Below are 14,844 nucleotides of genomic sequence, written 5' to 3' on the forward strand. Positions count from 1 at the left end.
CCAATTAAGCGCCACTTTAGCTGTCGGGTGGCTGCTGCAGCACCGTGGACAGCAGTACCAGCAACAACCAGGCCTGATAGGCTGAGCCCATCAGCCATGGAGAGGTGCAGCAGGAGTGGCCGCAGTCCCAACGGCACTGTGGGGACGTTAACGTGGTAATAAAAGGAGATTCACTGATCCCAGTAAAGGGTCACAGGCCTCCCGTGTTGTATTGAAGCCCAGCAGGAGGAAGTGTGTTTCGGGTTCTTGTGGCGTCTCTGCAGGTATGTACGTCTTTTCTCAGTACACAGCGATTATGAGCTTCTCCGTGTCTGAGCCTACATGCCACAGCTGATGATGTGACAGGACACGCGCGTTTAAGCACATAGGACAGAGGGCTCGGGATAGGAAATGATGTTTGGTGTGCTTCCACACAGCCCACGGTCAGGTGTCACACATTCTAGTTTATGCAGTGGGATCATTTGTAATAATGCACCTGTCCTCTGGGTAAATCCTCCACTCCACCCGTGTCTCACTCAGTCCTTAACTGACGAGCTGGCCCTTACTGATTCTTCCTCAGCCTCTTCTCCTTAGCTGCCAGTGGAGACAACGTTAGAGATGCAAGGCTGAGATTGTTTGGACACGTGCAGAGAGGATACGTGACAGCTGCCAGGCAGGAGGGACAGAGGAAGACCTCTGAAAGTTCGGATGTAGTGAAGGAGGGCATGTGGAGAGTTTGTGCGTCAGAGGAGGAGGAGGATGGGATCAATCGAAAGGAGGCAGCAGAATCTGGAAAGATCAACATAAAGCTGATAATTACACGAAAGACCAAATCGTGTAGCAGAATTCTGATTCAGAAGAGCGCTTTGTGTTGCAGACCATTTGGAGAATGAGCACTAAGAACAGAAGGGGGCAGTATTGCAACTGTAAAGGATGCAAACTGTTGGAAAACTCCAAAGAGGAAGCAGTTTAGCGTAAAGTTCGCAGCAGCTGTAGCAGTGCTTATTTTTGTGGCTGTGGACGAATGGGAGCTCAGGGGCATAAAGGCAGCAGGACCGAGGAGGTGGTATAAACTATCTGCACATTGCACCAGTGTAAATCAGTCCAGCACGATGGCGTTAGGCGCACTCGGTTGACTCGATGTGTCGATTCTGCGTTTACGTGTGAATGCAGCCTGAGCACGTGCTGAGCCGGACAGCTAGCTTAAGCAGCGCGTGCGCGCAAGAGCTATAACGAGCCGCTCGCGTCGCTGTTAAGCAACCGACGTTATCACAGCCGTCGGTCACCATTCAGTCAGACCATAATTAACCCGTGATGTAAAGGGTCAGAGGTAGGAGTGTGTGAGTGCCGTGCTGCCTGCTATAGTGGTAAGTCCGAAACAGCTGTTATATGCGGGATGTGGAAAAGTTTCGTGGAGAACATTTAGCTAAAGTTGTGCTTTAACACGTTTTCTCATGCAGGCAACATTAAATCTGAACACACCGCCGTATCTGTTCTTCTTCCCAGTGTAAGTTACAGTCATGGTGAACCAGGTTCAGCGAGGGGATGGCACCTGCCAGTGCAAGAGCGACTCCAGCGGGGCCAGCAACAGTGGCGGGGACAGCTCCAAGGAGAGCTCCCGGTGCTCCACGCCGGTGCTGGATGCGTACCGGTCGGACAGATTGCGGGACAAGATGCGCAGAAGGATGGAGTCCGGAGACCGCTGGTTCTCGTTGGAGTTCTTCCCTCCACGCACAGCCAGTGGGGCTGTTAACCTCATATCACGGTATGTGAACTTAAACGGGACGCATCAAGAATGAGACGTCCCTGGGTTAACAGCGACCGCTGGTGGGGCTGTTGGTGGTGCAGATGGGAACTGAAGAGGGACAAGGAAAGGCAGGAGTGTGCTAGTAGGGCTATGTATAGCAACAGGAGAGATGATAGTGTGTGTGTGTAGGGGGGGGATCCAGTAGAAGTGACAGACTCTGGCAGTAACATATCCCAAAAAGTCATGATGGCGGTCAGTCCTGCTTTTATTTATTTATTTATTTTAACTCATGTTTTGGTCCACAGGCAGCATCCACTATCTCAGGATGTTTATTCTAATGCTTATAAAATTGACCGATTTCGCGATTGGGACCTTTTCACGCCTTCTTTAACTTAATCACAAAAATCCTTTTTATGAGCAAAATCAACAGAAGGTTGCAATTTGACAGCTGTTCTGTTATGAAGTATGTGATCTCTCTGATATGTATCCAGGGAACTCTAAGACACAAAACAGTGTTCTTCACTGTCTGGAGCACATCCAGTTCTTGGTAGACTAATAAACCCAACACGCAGACCAACACAGACTAATTAACAATCCACCAAAAAAGTACAAACATTGATATGAATTTTCCACAGCAGACGTCCTCAAATGTGTGACAATAAAAGCTTCATGAAACATAACACTGTACACACTATGATCTTATCTGCAAAACTGAAAACACCTTACTGAGCCCATCTGGGAAAACGTGTCCCGGTTTGGCTCCCAGCCCTCAAGTCCAGATTGTAGTTGTTATGTATGTGTTCATCTTTACTACCTCACTCCCACCCCTGGTTTGAGTGTGCCTTTGTGTTTTTTCTACAGGTTTGACCGTATGGGCTCTGGTGGGCCCCTGTTCATCGACATTACCTGGCACCCAGCAGGCGACCCGGGTTCAGACAAGGAAACTTCATCCATGATGATTGCTAGCACAGCTGTCAACTATTGTGGCCTGGAGAGCATCCTCCACCTAACCTGCTGCAATCAAAGCAAAGAGAAAATCACTGGCTACTTGGCAAAAGCAAAGCACCTGGGCCTGAAGAATATCATGGCACTAAGAGGAGGTAATGCTGATGGTAGCCATACCAGCACTCTTCTGTTTAACACTTACTCTCCAACAGATAAACCAGAGAGCAGCTTGGGGTTAGTATGAGCCAGGGATCAAACCATCAACCTTTCAGTCATTAGATGATCCGCTGTACTTCCTGGGCTGCAGCAGCTCAGCAGCCATAAAGGTTGATGGGGCATTGTCATCCTGTGAATGCAATAACTCGAGAACAAGAGGATGTGGGATTTAGAGAGGCGTACCCACTGAAGGGTAGCACTGGCTGTCGAGTATTTTTATCATGTCTTCACACAGCAGCACGCCAACAACACTCGTACTCGTAAATTAAATGCATTATTAATGGAATCATCCATTTTTCTGTACAGCCTGTGATGTACTAAATCTCTCAGGATGTACCATTTATTTAAAAGGGAAAAAAAGAAAAAAAAAACTCCTAATAAACTGCAAATGTAAAACCTGATGGAGACATCCTGCTGCAGCGTTTGTGCTCTGAAATATTCCAGATCATTCAGCTTCTGAGACGAGAATTAGAAACACAATGTCAGACCTACTTTTTCCTTTACTTTGGTCTTACTGCAAGCAAGAAAAATATTTGAAAATCAACAAGCAGCATGATTTCGAATGGCTTAAAAAATGTAGTAAAGACAAATGTCAGGTGACGTGAAGTTGCTCGGTGTAACAGTGGACTGTGTTCTCCACACTGGCGTGGGTTACAGTGGACTCTCCAAACACTGATTCTGTTCATCTGGACGTTTTCAGTGGGAGAAACGTTTCATCACTCATCCAGGTGACTTCTTCAGTCTCAGCTGAAGGTTTCCCCAATCTTATAAACAGTACATTTGCATAATGACTAAAACCAGCCCACTGAAGGAACAATGGGCTGTGAGGTCAGTCCCTTAATCATTATTATGCAAATTCTCATGACCATTGATCAACAGCCACTGATCAGTGGTCATGAGTATGATTCACAGAGTTGGTGAATGGCAGCTATCACAGCATTGTAAGATGGTGACAGATGTACCCTTAGACCCCCTCCTCCATTCAGAGATGGTCTTTCCCTTTTCACGTAAATGGCCTCCTTGACTCCGCCCTCAAACCAGCATTCCTCCCTGTCCAGGATGTGTTCATCCTCATCATTGAAAGAGTGTCCTCTGGCCTGTAGGTGTAAATAGACTGCAGAGTCCTGGCCTGATGGTTGCTGATCAATGCTCATGAGAATTTGCATAATTATGATTAAGGAACTGACCTCCCGGCCCATTGTTCCTTCAGTGGTGCTAGTTTCAGTTCAGGCAAATGATCATTATGTTTATAAGGTTGGAAACCTGCAGTCAGCTGAGACTGAAGAAGTCACCTGGATGAGTGACGACACGTTTCTCCCACTGAAAACGTCCAGATGAACAGAATCAACTTTTGGGATTTCTTTACCTGGATGACTGAACATCCATCAAGACATTACAATGGACTGTTAACACAGCGCCGCATGCACGAGCAGTGCTCTGCAGAGGCGGACAGTTTATGTCCTGTTTGTAATGTTCTGTGACACTTTGTTAAAATCATCGGTCACAACCATAAAAGCACTTAAATGCTGCGTTAGCAGGCATGCTACATGCAGCGAGTGATGTCACACGCTACATCTGAATCAGCTGATGGCTGAATGTCAACAATCTGATCGCTGACGGACGAGTTTTTCTTTGGCAATTAAAATCGATGCATTCCCACTGCTAATGCTTCCCAATCTGTGGAGACGTTCCTTCACCGTAACACGTCCTCGATTCAGCTGCACTTTCCCCGATTCATACAAACTAATGGATCTCCCTCTTTGTTTTAATCGGCGCTCAAAGCTCATCTAGTTTGTTGTACAAGGATGCGACCTGTCTCATCCAGCTGTGCATGTTTTTAAACCTTAGGCATGTGCCAAATATCTTCACAGACCCAATAGGAGAAGATTGGGAGAAAGAGGAGGATGGTTTCAACTATGCCATCGACCTTGTCAAACATATCCGCTCAGAGTTTGATGACTACTTTGACATCTGCGTCGCTGGTATGTTCTCACCGTCGAGGTCAGCAGGATGCAGTTTGAGTGGATTGTCGCTAATTTAAATGTGTGTGTCCAGGCTACCCCACAGGCCACCCTGAAGCAGAGAGCTATGAAGCTGATCTCAGGCACCTGAAGGAGAAAGTGGATGCTGGAGCAGACTTTGTCATCACCCAGCTGTTCTTCAGGCCCGACACTTTCCTCAAGTTCCTGGATGATTGCAGAGCCATTGGCATCACATGTCCCATCTTACCAGGAATCTTCCCCATTCAGGTAACTAAGTTCTTCTAGGAACAGGAATCCTCTTATCTTTATCTTCAAAGCAATTTTCTCCTCTTTGAAGTGATAGTGTTGTGTTCTGTTACTCTTTACACTCCCTGTGATTGTGCTTTCCTCTTTCGTCATCTGAACCATGGAGCAGTCAAAGGGGTAGCTGGTTGCAGTGATACTAAAGAGTGTTAAATGTACTCGTCATGGTCCAGATTTCCCTTTTGCCTTCCACACAGGGAAAGACTACTCGATGGAGCTAATGTTTCAGACAGACATTGTAGCATTAGCAGTCTCACAGTGACAGCAGTGCGTCCTGACCACACGTAAAGCTGCTGGATAACAGTACGTTCTGTTAGAGCTGCACAGGAGTGGATCTCAACTTTCGTGTGTTCATGTTGTTCAGGGTTACCAGTCTCTGCGTCAGCTTGTCAAGCTCTCCAAGCTTGAGGTCCCAGAGGAGATCACCCAAGTCATCGAGCCTATCAAAGACAACGATGCTGCTATCCGTAATTATGGGATACAGCAAGCAGTGGAGATGTGCCGTGTGCTGCTGGATAGTGGCAAGGTGCCAGGTGTCCACTTTTACACGCTGAACCGTGAAGTTGCGACCATGGAGGTGCTTCGACAGCTGGGCCTGTGGATAGAAGACCCCAGGTCAGTCAATCAAACACCAGTGCTTTGAGCAAAAGTGAGATTCAGTCGAGTTTAATAAGAAAATGTAGTTTCGTCAACCATCTCCACACAATATTAACTCCGATTCTAAGTTAGAAATATGAACATGCTGCCAAAAACCACAGAAAAAATAAATGAAAGCATATACAAGGTTGGAGCCGCATGTAGATGGAGCTGGGGCATTGCTTCAGGAATGGAACTAATAAACTGTGCGGGCCATCCAGTGTCGTACTTTGCCTTGAGTGTATCATTACACTGCAGCTCCATCTGAATCTGCACAGGTGCAGTTTCCACGTAAATGAGTTGCGAAGCAGCTCAAAATTCTCTTTTTGTGCTTCAAAGTCACCAAAGCGCCGGGCGTGCGCAGTGCGCTCAGTTTATCAGCAAAGTCCGCTGACTTGGTTCAACATTACTTGGCAACAGGGAAAGTGGGGCAGGTTGCACTGGTGCATTTGTGACAGCTTCACTTGAAATGCCTTCACCACATCATACATGTCCATGAACTGACAGATTTCCTTGCTGAGCTCAAAAACTCTATTGAGAACTTTTCCCCAACTCAGCCAACGGACCTCTGTATGATGAGGAATGTCAGCAAACTCTGAATCTATTTCCCACATAAAAGACTGAAATTGACGGTGATTTAAACTTTTAGCTCAGATAAAATTTACGGTTTGCGTTACGGTGATCATTACATGCTCCATTTTTAGGACTTTACCACACAGCCTTTCCTGGTGTGTGATGCAGTATGCTGTTAACTCGCCGATACAGTTCTCCTGCATCTTTACTCGCATCCTGACGACAACACCGGCGCTCGATCTGTTGTTTGTCTCGGGGCAGTTTCATGTCGGTTAGAGCAGGGCGATATGGCCAAAAATATTTATCACGATATATATTTGAAAATTTGCGATAACGATATAACTGACGATATAATTGATGCGAGACAAAATACAACTCCACAACATTACTAGCGCAAAAAGACAACCTTCCATTTATTTTCACTTAAACAAGAAGCTGGTTTTTATGTACATTAAAGCTTTATAAAAATGTAACAGTGCAAATGCAAATTCCTTGCTGAAAGTTTAACCAAAAGGCATTTCCAGTAGAAATGGGCTGACATATCCTGAGCATAACCATGTATAATATCCACTGAAGTTAAAAAGAGGTGCTTTGCAACATTAAACTGCAGTGTGCAGTACGTATTTTTCGGACCATAAGGTGCACGGGATTATAAGGCACATTAAGCGAAACAAAGCAGTCAGATAAATCAAACTTTATTAAACTCATTCTTCTTGCTTCCTCCACTTCTGTACCATTGATTCATTAATGTTGAATTCTCTGGTAGCTGCTCTATTCCCATGTTGTTGCAGTATATTAATGACTAACCTCGTATTGTGGATGGATTATCTCAGTTGTTCTCCTGACTGAAGATTGGTCCTTTTACAGCATCCTGCCATGCGATTGCATTTGTCTCTAACCATGAGGAACCTTAACGTTAACTTTTATAAGTGGAAAAGTGTTAGTGTTTGTCCTCCAGCTTCACTGTTTATGTTATGCTAACATAGCTGTGTCGCTAGCGATCACGTAGCACATCATTATATACCAGCTAGCCCAACTTCAGTAACCCTACAAACGTCACTGCTGTTTAGTTTCCTGTCTTCATTTATGTTGGAAGTGATAGCAGAGCTGTACGTTTGATTTTTTTCAGAAATCTCTTAGTCAGAACATGCAATATCATGCTTAGGTAACTAGCGAGCTAACTTCCGCTAGCTTCCTGCTAGCTTCTAACTCCGTTAAATGTAATACATTTTGTTTTCATGGATGCCTGGAAGTTAAACTTCATAGTTACACCTGGTAAAGCAGCAATGCTGATCGTTTTATTAAAGATGAAAGAATTTAGACAGTTTTTAACTCTTAGTGATGCTGCAGTGTTCGTTTGACCTGAAAAAGATGGAGTTTAGGACCCAGATTACTCCCAGATTTAAGGGCATCTTAGTCCGACGGCCGCTTGCATGTTCTGCAAAAAAATGTGCTTTGTGGACAAACACCAAACCAGTTCCACATCACTGAAGTTGCACCATTTTTACAAACCAATTCTGGTTCATCTGTTTCACTCAACAATCGGCCATGTGCGTATGAAAACAAAGGCACTGCGCATGCGCGTTTTACTCCCATTCTATCGCGATATTTCATTTTCCTATCGTTGCCTAACATTATACCGGTATTACCGTGAACGGTATAATATGGCCCAGCCCTAATGTCGGTTACACTTTGACATACGTTTCTGCTCAGGCTCACATTTGCCAAAATCTGCGTTTTGTCTGGACACATGACGTCGCACAGCTTCATCATGCAGCTCTTCAGAGTCATAAATGGCCGGGCTGATTTGGCTATCTCCTCTGCTACAATAAAACTTGCTTTCACAACAGCTTCACTTTGTGATTTTTCTCTGGTGAAATGTTAGATTCTTCTTTAGCTCTTCTACCTTCTGTAGTTTCTGCATTTAGGTTTTTCAGCTAATCCTGATGTTTTTTGTCATAGTGCCGTCTTAAATTAAATTCTTTAATTACAGCATATTAGCTCCACTAATAAGACACACGGGGTTACCAGCAATGTCTGTAAACATATATTCAGCCTCCCACCGGTGCTGAAAGGCTCTGCTTTCAGAATCGACTTTTCGCTTCGCCATTGTGAGTGGCTAGCTTTGTAATAACAGAAGTTTGACTTGATTGACGCAGGAATGTTCCCAGTTAGCCTAGCGTTCGGCAAGGAGGCTACAGCGCTGCATTATGGGATCTGTAGTTTCTGTGTTATTAGCACCTCATATCACCATGCATAACACTAATAATAAATCTGTATAAAATGATTTCGGCCTGGAGTTTGACACGTGCTTGTAAGGAGTCTGGAATGATGCTGCATTTACTACTTTAAAGACTGGAAATCAAACCCTGACCATGTGGGTATAATGAGAGGATATGGCGATAGACTCCCCAAAGCACATTACTATCTTGCCTTTTCGACTCGCAGCCATACTTCACCTCTGTCAGACAGATCCTCGTCTATGCGATATGACACGTTTGGGCCTGTAATATAATAAATAAATAATAATAATATACTAAAATTAATTTTGTGTCCTGAGAGTTTCCCAAATCGAGTTGGTGTGTTGAGAATTGCCGAGACGGGGTTTGCACCGTGTAAGATGATGTCATCTGTTTAAAGTGATGATTTATGTGAGAGGCCTCCAGTCACGTAAAATGATGATTATGGCATGCTGGGTTCCTCAGTGTTCACCAATTCAATTCAGTTTTATTTATATAGCACCAAATCACAGCAACAGTCGCCTCAAGGCGCTTTATATTGTAAGGTAGACCCTACAATAATACAACAGAGAAAACCCAACAATCATATGACCCCCTATGAGCAAGCACTTTGGCGACAGTGGGACGGAAAAACTCCCTTTTAACAAGAAGAAACCTCTGGCAGAACCAGGCTCAGGGAGGGGCGGCCATCTGCTGTGATTGGTTGGGGTGAGAGAAGGAAGACAGGATAAAGACATGCTGTGGAAGACAGACGGGGATTAATAACAGATATGATTCAGTGCAGAGAGGTCTATTAACACATAGTGAGTGAGAAAGGTGACTGGAAAGGAAACACTCAATGCATCATGGAAATCCCCGGCAGCCTACGTCTATTGCAGCATAACTAAGGGCTGGGCCAGGTGACCCTGAATCCTCCCTATCTATATGCTTTAGCAAAAAGGCAAGTTTGAAGCCTAATCTTAAAAGTAGAGATAGTGTCTGTCTCCTGAATCCAAACTGGAAGCTGGTTCCACAGAAGAGGGGCCTGAAAACTGAAGGCTCTGCCTCCCATTCTACTTTTAAATACTCTAGGAACAACAAGTAGGCCTGCAGAGCGAGAGCGAAATGCTCTAATAGGGTGATATGGTACTACAAGGTCATTAAGATAAGATGGGGCCTGATTATTTAAGACCTTGTATGTGAGGAGCAGGATTTTGAATTCAATTCTGGATTTAACAGGGAGCCAATGAAGGGAAGCCAATACAGGAGAAATATGCTCTCTCTTTCTAGTCCCTGTCAGGACTCTTGCTGCAGCATTTTGGATTAGCTGAAGGCTTTCAGGGAGTTTTTAGGACTTCCTGATAATAATGAATTACAGTAGTCCAGCCTGGAAGTAATAAATGCATGAACTAGTTTTTCAGCGTCACTCTGAGACAGGATATTTCTAATTTTAGAGATGTTGCGCAAATGGAAGAACGCAGTCTTACATATTTTTTTAATATGTGCATTGAAGGACATGTCCTGGTCAAAAATGACTCCCAAGGTTCCTCACAGTGTTACTGGAGGCCAAGGTAATGCTATCCAGAGTAAGAATCTGGTTAGATACCATATTTCTAAGATTTTCAGGGCCGAGTACAATAACCTCAGTTTTATCTGAATTAAGAAGCAGAAAGTTAGCAGCCATCCAGGTCTTTATGTCTTTAAGACATTCCTGCAGTTTAACTAATTGGTGTGTGTCATCTGGCTTCATGGACAGATAGAGCTGGGTGTCATCAGCATAGCAGTGAAAATGTATGCTGTGTCTTCTGATAGTACTGCCTAAGGGAAGCATGTATATAAACAGAATTGGTCCTAGCACTGAACCCTGTGGAACACCATAATTAACCTCAGTGTGTGAAGAGGACTCTCCATTTACATGAACAAATCTGAGTCTATTAGATAGATATGATACAAACCACTGCAGCGCAGTACCTGTAATACCTACCAGCATGTTCTAATCGCTCTAATAGGATATTATACCAGTCATCTTGGGTGGAATTTGATTCCACAGTGAGATTTGCTCAAGTTGCAGATCTGCCGATGGTTGTATTAACTGTTCAGGAGCTCACTGATGCCTTTTTCAAAGTCTGGGAGGAGATTCCCATAAACATTACTGCCTCACACCAACTTTCGTGACACATGTTGACATGCTAACACTGTGTTGAATCAAACTGTAAGTTCTAACTCCAATTTAGGTGTAATTTTGAATCTGCTTAAAAGGTTGATTATTACATCTCCACTGACAATTTTATTATCATTACATTACAGTGTTACATGAGTAAAGTATTTCAGCTTGAATGCTTCGTTCATCAAGAACTCATGTGTGATCAAAGTAGTGACCAAAGTATTTGCTTCATTTCACTGAGCAGTGTCTTTTGTAGAGCAGGCCTTTATTTCTTTTCCTGCCCTGAGAGAGTGCTGTAGAGGCTGACAGTGTGTTTCTGTGCCAGGCGGCCTCTGCCCTGGGCAGTGAGCGCCCATCCCAAACGGAAGGTAGAAGATGTTCGACCCATCTTCTGGGCTTCCAGGCCCAAGAGCTACATCTACAGAACCCAGGACTGGGACGACTTCCCCAATGGCAGATGGTAGGGTTCATTTATCACGATGTCCTCATTGTTGCATTTCAGACATTAAATGAGGGCTGTTCTTGTTGAATGCCTCAATTTATGCAAATTATTGCATAAGTGTATGTAAGAACTTGCATACGAGTTGTGAGTCGTGCTGTTGTCCACAGGGATCATCCTTCATCTCCAGCCTTTGACTCTGTTAAGTGCATACTGGAGTTACATTAACAGCTGTTCTATGTGATAAGTTTTCTAATGTGTGTTCTTGTAGCTGCAGTTTTTCTTTTTCGGTATTAAACCGGCAAACACACTGATGTCCTCATGACCATTGTATTCACTGTGTGTTAACAAGAAAACTGCCATCACTCTGAGCTGAGTGGACCCTGGCAGACTGGCAGACGTGGGAAGTATGATGCAGGTTTTAGGCTCGCTGTTGCTCAAAAGCTCACCATCAGAAGACCCTGTTGCTTGCTTGTTTATGCATTTCTCCTTTAACCTCCTAAGACACAAACGCTTTCATAGCATGCATTTTTAATTTATCTTTGATATTTGGGCTGATTGGGACCTGATGAATGTAAAAACAAAGAGTTAACTTTTTTTAAACCTGATTTTGTTTCTAAGAAATGAGATCCACATATGAGGATACTTGTTTAAAATTTCAATAGAACAGAGGCAGTATAATGTCCTCGTAAGTGGATATCAGGCCCTTGTAGAGCAAAATTTAGTATTTTGGTCTAGACAACCAAAAATGTGATTCCTACATATGTGGACGCCAGGTCCTAGGAGGTTAAATATGTGACTCATTCTTCAGATGGACTGGTTGTTTCCTACTCTGCTCGAGCGCTCACATTGACACTATGAAATGTGCACACGCGTTAAATTGTATTATTATTGTTTCTTGTTTTTTTTTAATCTAATCACTTTCTGGAACCTCGTTCAGCTTTTATTGAACTTTAGCTCAGAGTCTTGTTTTCGTCCTCAGGGGAAATTCCTCGTCTCCAGCTTTTGGGGAGTTGAATGACTATTACCTGTTCTACCTGAAGAGCAAATCATCTAAAGATGCACTGCTGCAAATGTGGGGTGAAGAGCTACAAAACGAGGAGAGCGTCTTCGAAGTCTTTACCTGCTACATTACAGCTCAGCCAAATCGCTGCGGACACAAGGTATCCAGGATGAACCACGGAGCTCGGTCACTCGTAGCTTTCCCAGCCTGTGGCACCACAGATTTCCTATATCTGTCCTTGGTTTAAGTATACAAAGCTGTTGTCTACTGTATGTTCCAGCTAAATTAGATAAGTCAAGTGTGAAAACTAACCTTGTGGTTGGCTGGTGTGCCATTGTTACTCTGTTTAAATGAATCCTGTCCTGAGTGCACTGGAAACACTGACACTCACTCTGAGAACAGGTTTTTGTTTTTAACCATACCCCACGTAGCCACTCGTTCTTCCACAGCAAGTCTTCTGTATATAGCAGCAGTAACAGCAGGCTAAGGCTTTCTCTTCTGCTGTAGGTGATGTGTTTGCCTTGGAATGACGAGCCTCTGGCCCCAGAGACCAACCTTCTGAAGGATGAACTGGAGAAAGTGAACAGGCGAGGAGTCCTCACCATCAATTCTCAGCCCAACATCAATGGCAAACCCTCCACAGACCCCATTGTGGGCTGGGGACCTCCAGGGGGCTATGTCTTCCAGAAGGTACAAACACTAACAGTATTTTCAGTACCTTCAGATGGGATACTCAGAGTCTGCTATTGTTAATATGGATGTTATTCAACCGACAGGCCTATCTGGAGTTTTTCACCTCCAGTGAAAATGTGACCGCTCTTCTTAAAGTACTGAAGAAGTACGAGCCCCGTGTGAATTATCACATTGTTAATGTGAATGTAAGTTTGTTCACAAAGCATCAGTCACTCCATGGTTGTGTGTGTGTGTGTGTGTAAACATTGGTCATGGTGAACATTTTGCATGCAGGGCCGTAACCTGACCAACGCCCCTGAAATGCAACCAAATGCTGTGACTTGGGGGATCTTCGCCGGAAGGGAGATTGTTCAGCCGACTGTAGTGGACCCAGTTAGTTTCATGTACTGGAAGGTGAGACACTGTCTTCTTTCTGTCCACAGTTTGGGGAATGTTAAACCTTGTGTCGTGTTTTTAAATGACTGAAATATTTAAGGTTTAAAGGGGTAATAATAAAGTATGACTGCGTTTAATGGTAGAGTAGGAGGCGGAGCTCTGGAACCAGCTCCAAGCGGTCGCAGCAGATGGCCCCGCCCCTCCTTGCTGCTGGTACTGCTGGAGGTTTCTTCCTGTTAAAAGGGAGTTTTTCCTTCCCACTGTCACTAGCTGCTCGCTCATACGGGCTTATCTGATTGTTTGTTTTCTCTGTATTTTTGTATAATCTTTAACTTTAAAGACAGAGTGCAGTGTGATGTAAAAGCTCTGGCATGTTGTGTTGACCCAGATGTTCTCATATCTTCTCAGGATGAGGCGTTTGCCTTGTGGATTGAGCAGTGGGGCAAACTCTATGAAGACGAGTCTCCTTCTCGGATGATAATTAAATATATCCATGACAATTACTTCCTCGTCAATTTGGTGGACAATGACTTCCCTCTGGAGAACTGCCTGTGGCAAGTCATCGATGACATGTTTGAGCTGCTCGACGCTCCTCCAGAGCTTCACAGTGAAGAAACTGTCTGAATAAAGTCTTTTTTTTTTTTTTTTAAGAAAAAAAAAGAAAACACTAAGAACAGTTGAGTTTTTTAAAAAAAAAAAAATGCCATTAACGTTACAGGGTATGAATATCAAACTGTAAAGATGTTTTTATTGATTTTTCAAACCTTTGAGTGAATAGGAAACAATGATCAATGAAATTGTGCGGTCATGTTGGCTCCTGATGAGTAATGTCACTGTCAGGCAGATTAACCTGTTTTGTTTTTACGTATGTGGAGCTGATCATTTGTTCAAAGGGAAACTTGTGCTAAACAACTAAACCTCCAAACGATGACCTCAGAACATGAATTGTGAACATTTCACTTTTACTCTTACAAAGAGTTCAGATGGCCTACATGTAAGAATGAGCATTAATGTGTTATTATAGGTGAGAACCTAGTGTAGTGATCAAATATATGTAAGATGTGTGCAAATCTTACACCTTATGATGAACTTGATGTCATGACAAGAGTCACACTTAAAGCACCTGCTGCCTTATGTACATGATTAATAATACTTATTAAATACTTTTCCTTCACTTACGTAACTTGTCCAGTAACTGTGTGGGTGGGAGGTATGGAGCTGGGCATCGACGCTGGTCTGTAGTGACAAGTGGCTTTATTAGGTGCTAGTGCTAACGTCAAGTTCAAAGTCCAGGTCATACAGTACATGACACTCCAGCAGCCAAGTGGCATGTGGGGATTTTCCACATATTGAGTAATTCAACGTGTAAATGTACATGTCACAGCTTATTGACCAGATCACCTACATCATGTTGAGCCAAGCAGAAGACACGTTTAAAGTATAGTTTGTATTTCTGCAAAAAATATTAGTAATGGAAGAAGCAATTAAAGTTTAAAATTTCTATCATTTTGCAAAATGTATTTTCCAGTGAGTTTTTTTTATTTTTATTTAAAAGTCCAGTTAAGCTTTT

At 43.6% G+C, this 14,844-nt stretch overlaps 1 protein-coding gene across 2 annotated transcripts; it reads left to right on the forward strand.

Moving 5' to 3' along the window:
* Window positions 1-963: 963 nt before the first annotated feature.
* On the forward strand, window positions 964-14,442 carry mthfr (methylenetetrahydrofolate reductase (NAD(P)H)). Of its 2 annotated transcripts, none has more exons than XM_085344467.1 (12): window positions 964-1,042; window positions 1,486-1,744; window positions 2,588-2,826; window positions 4,759-4,869; window positions 4,943-5,136; window positions 5,537-5,787; window positions 11,090-11,224; window positions 12,186-12,366; window positions 12,714-12,896; window positions 12,983-13,084; window positions 13,173-13,292; window positions 13,683-14,442. In XM_085344467.1, exons 2-12 carry the CDS (start codon window positions 1,500-1,502, stop codon window positions 13,896-13,898), a joined length of 1,977 nt encoding a protein of 658 aa, XP_085200593.1. In that variant the 5' UTR covers window positions 964-1,042; window positions 1,486-1,499; the 3' UTR covers window positions 13,899-14,442. The 2 variants fall into 2 exon arrangements, with proteins under 2 accessions (XP_085200593.1, XP_085200594.1); XM_085344468.1 differs by lacking the exon at window positions 964-1,042 and adding an exon at window positions 1,056-1,346.
* The last annotated feature ends 402 nt before the right edge of the window (window positions 14,443-14,844 follow it).

Source organism: Diplotaxodon limnothrissa, linkage group LG20 (genome assembly GCF_057381915.1).
Source record: "Diplotaxodon limnothrissa isolate DT_005_m linkage group LG20, D_limnothrissa_male_GT1.1, whole genome shotgun sequence".
Classification (NCBI taxonomy): domain Eukaryota; kingdom Metazoa; phylum Chordata; class Actinopteri; order Cichliformes; family Cichlidae; genus Diplotaxodon; species Diplotaxodon limnothrissa.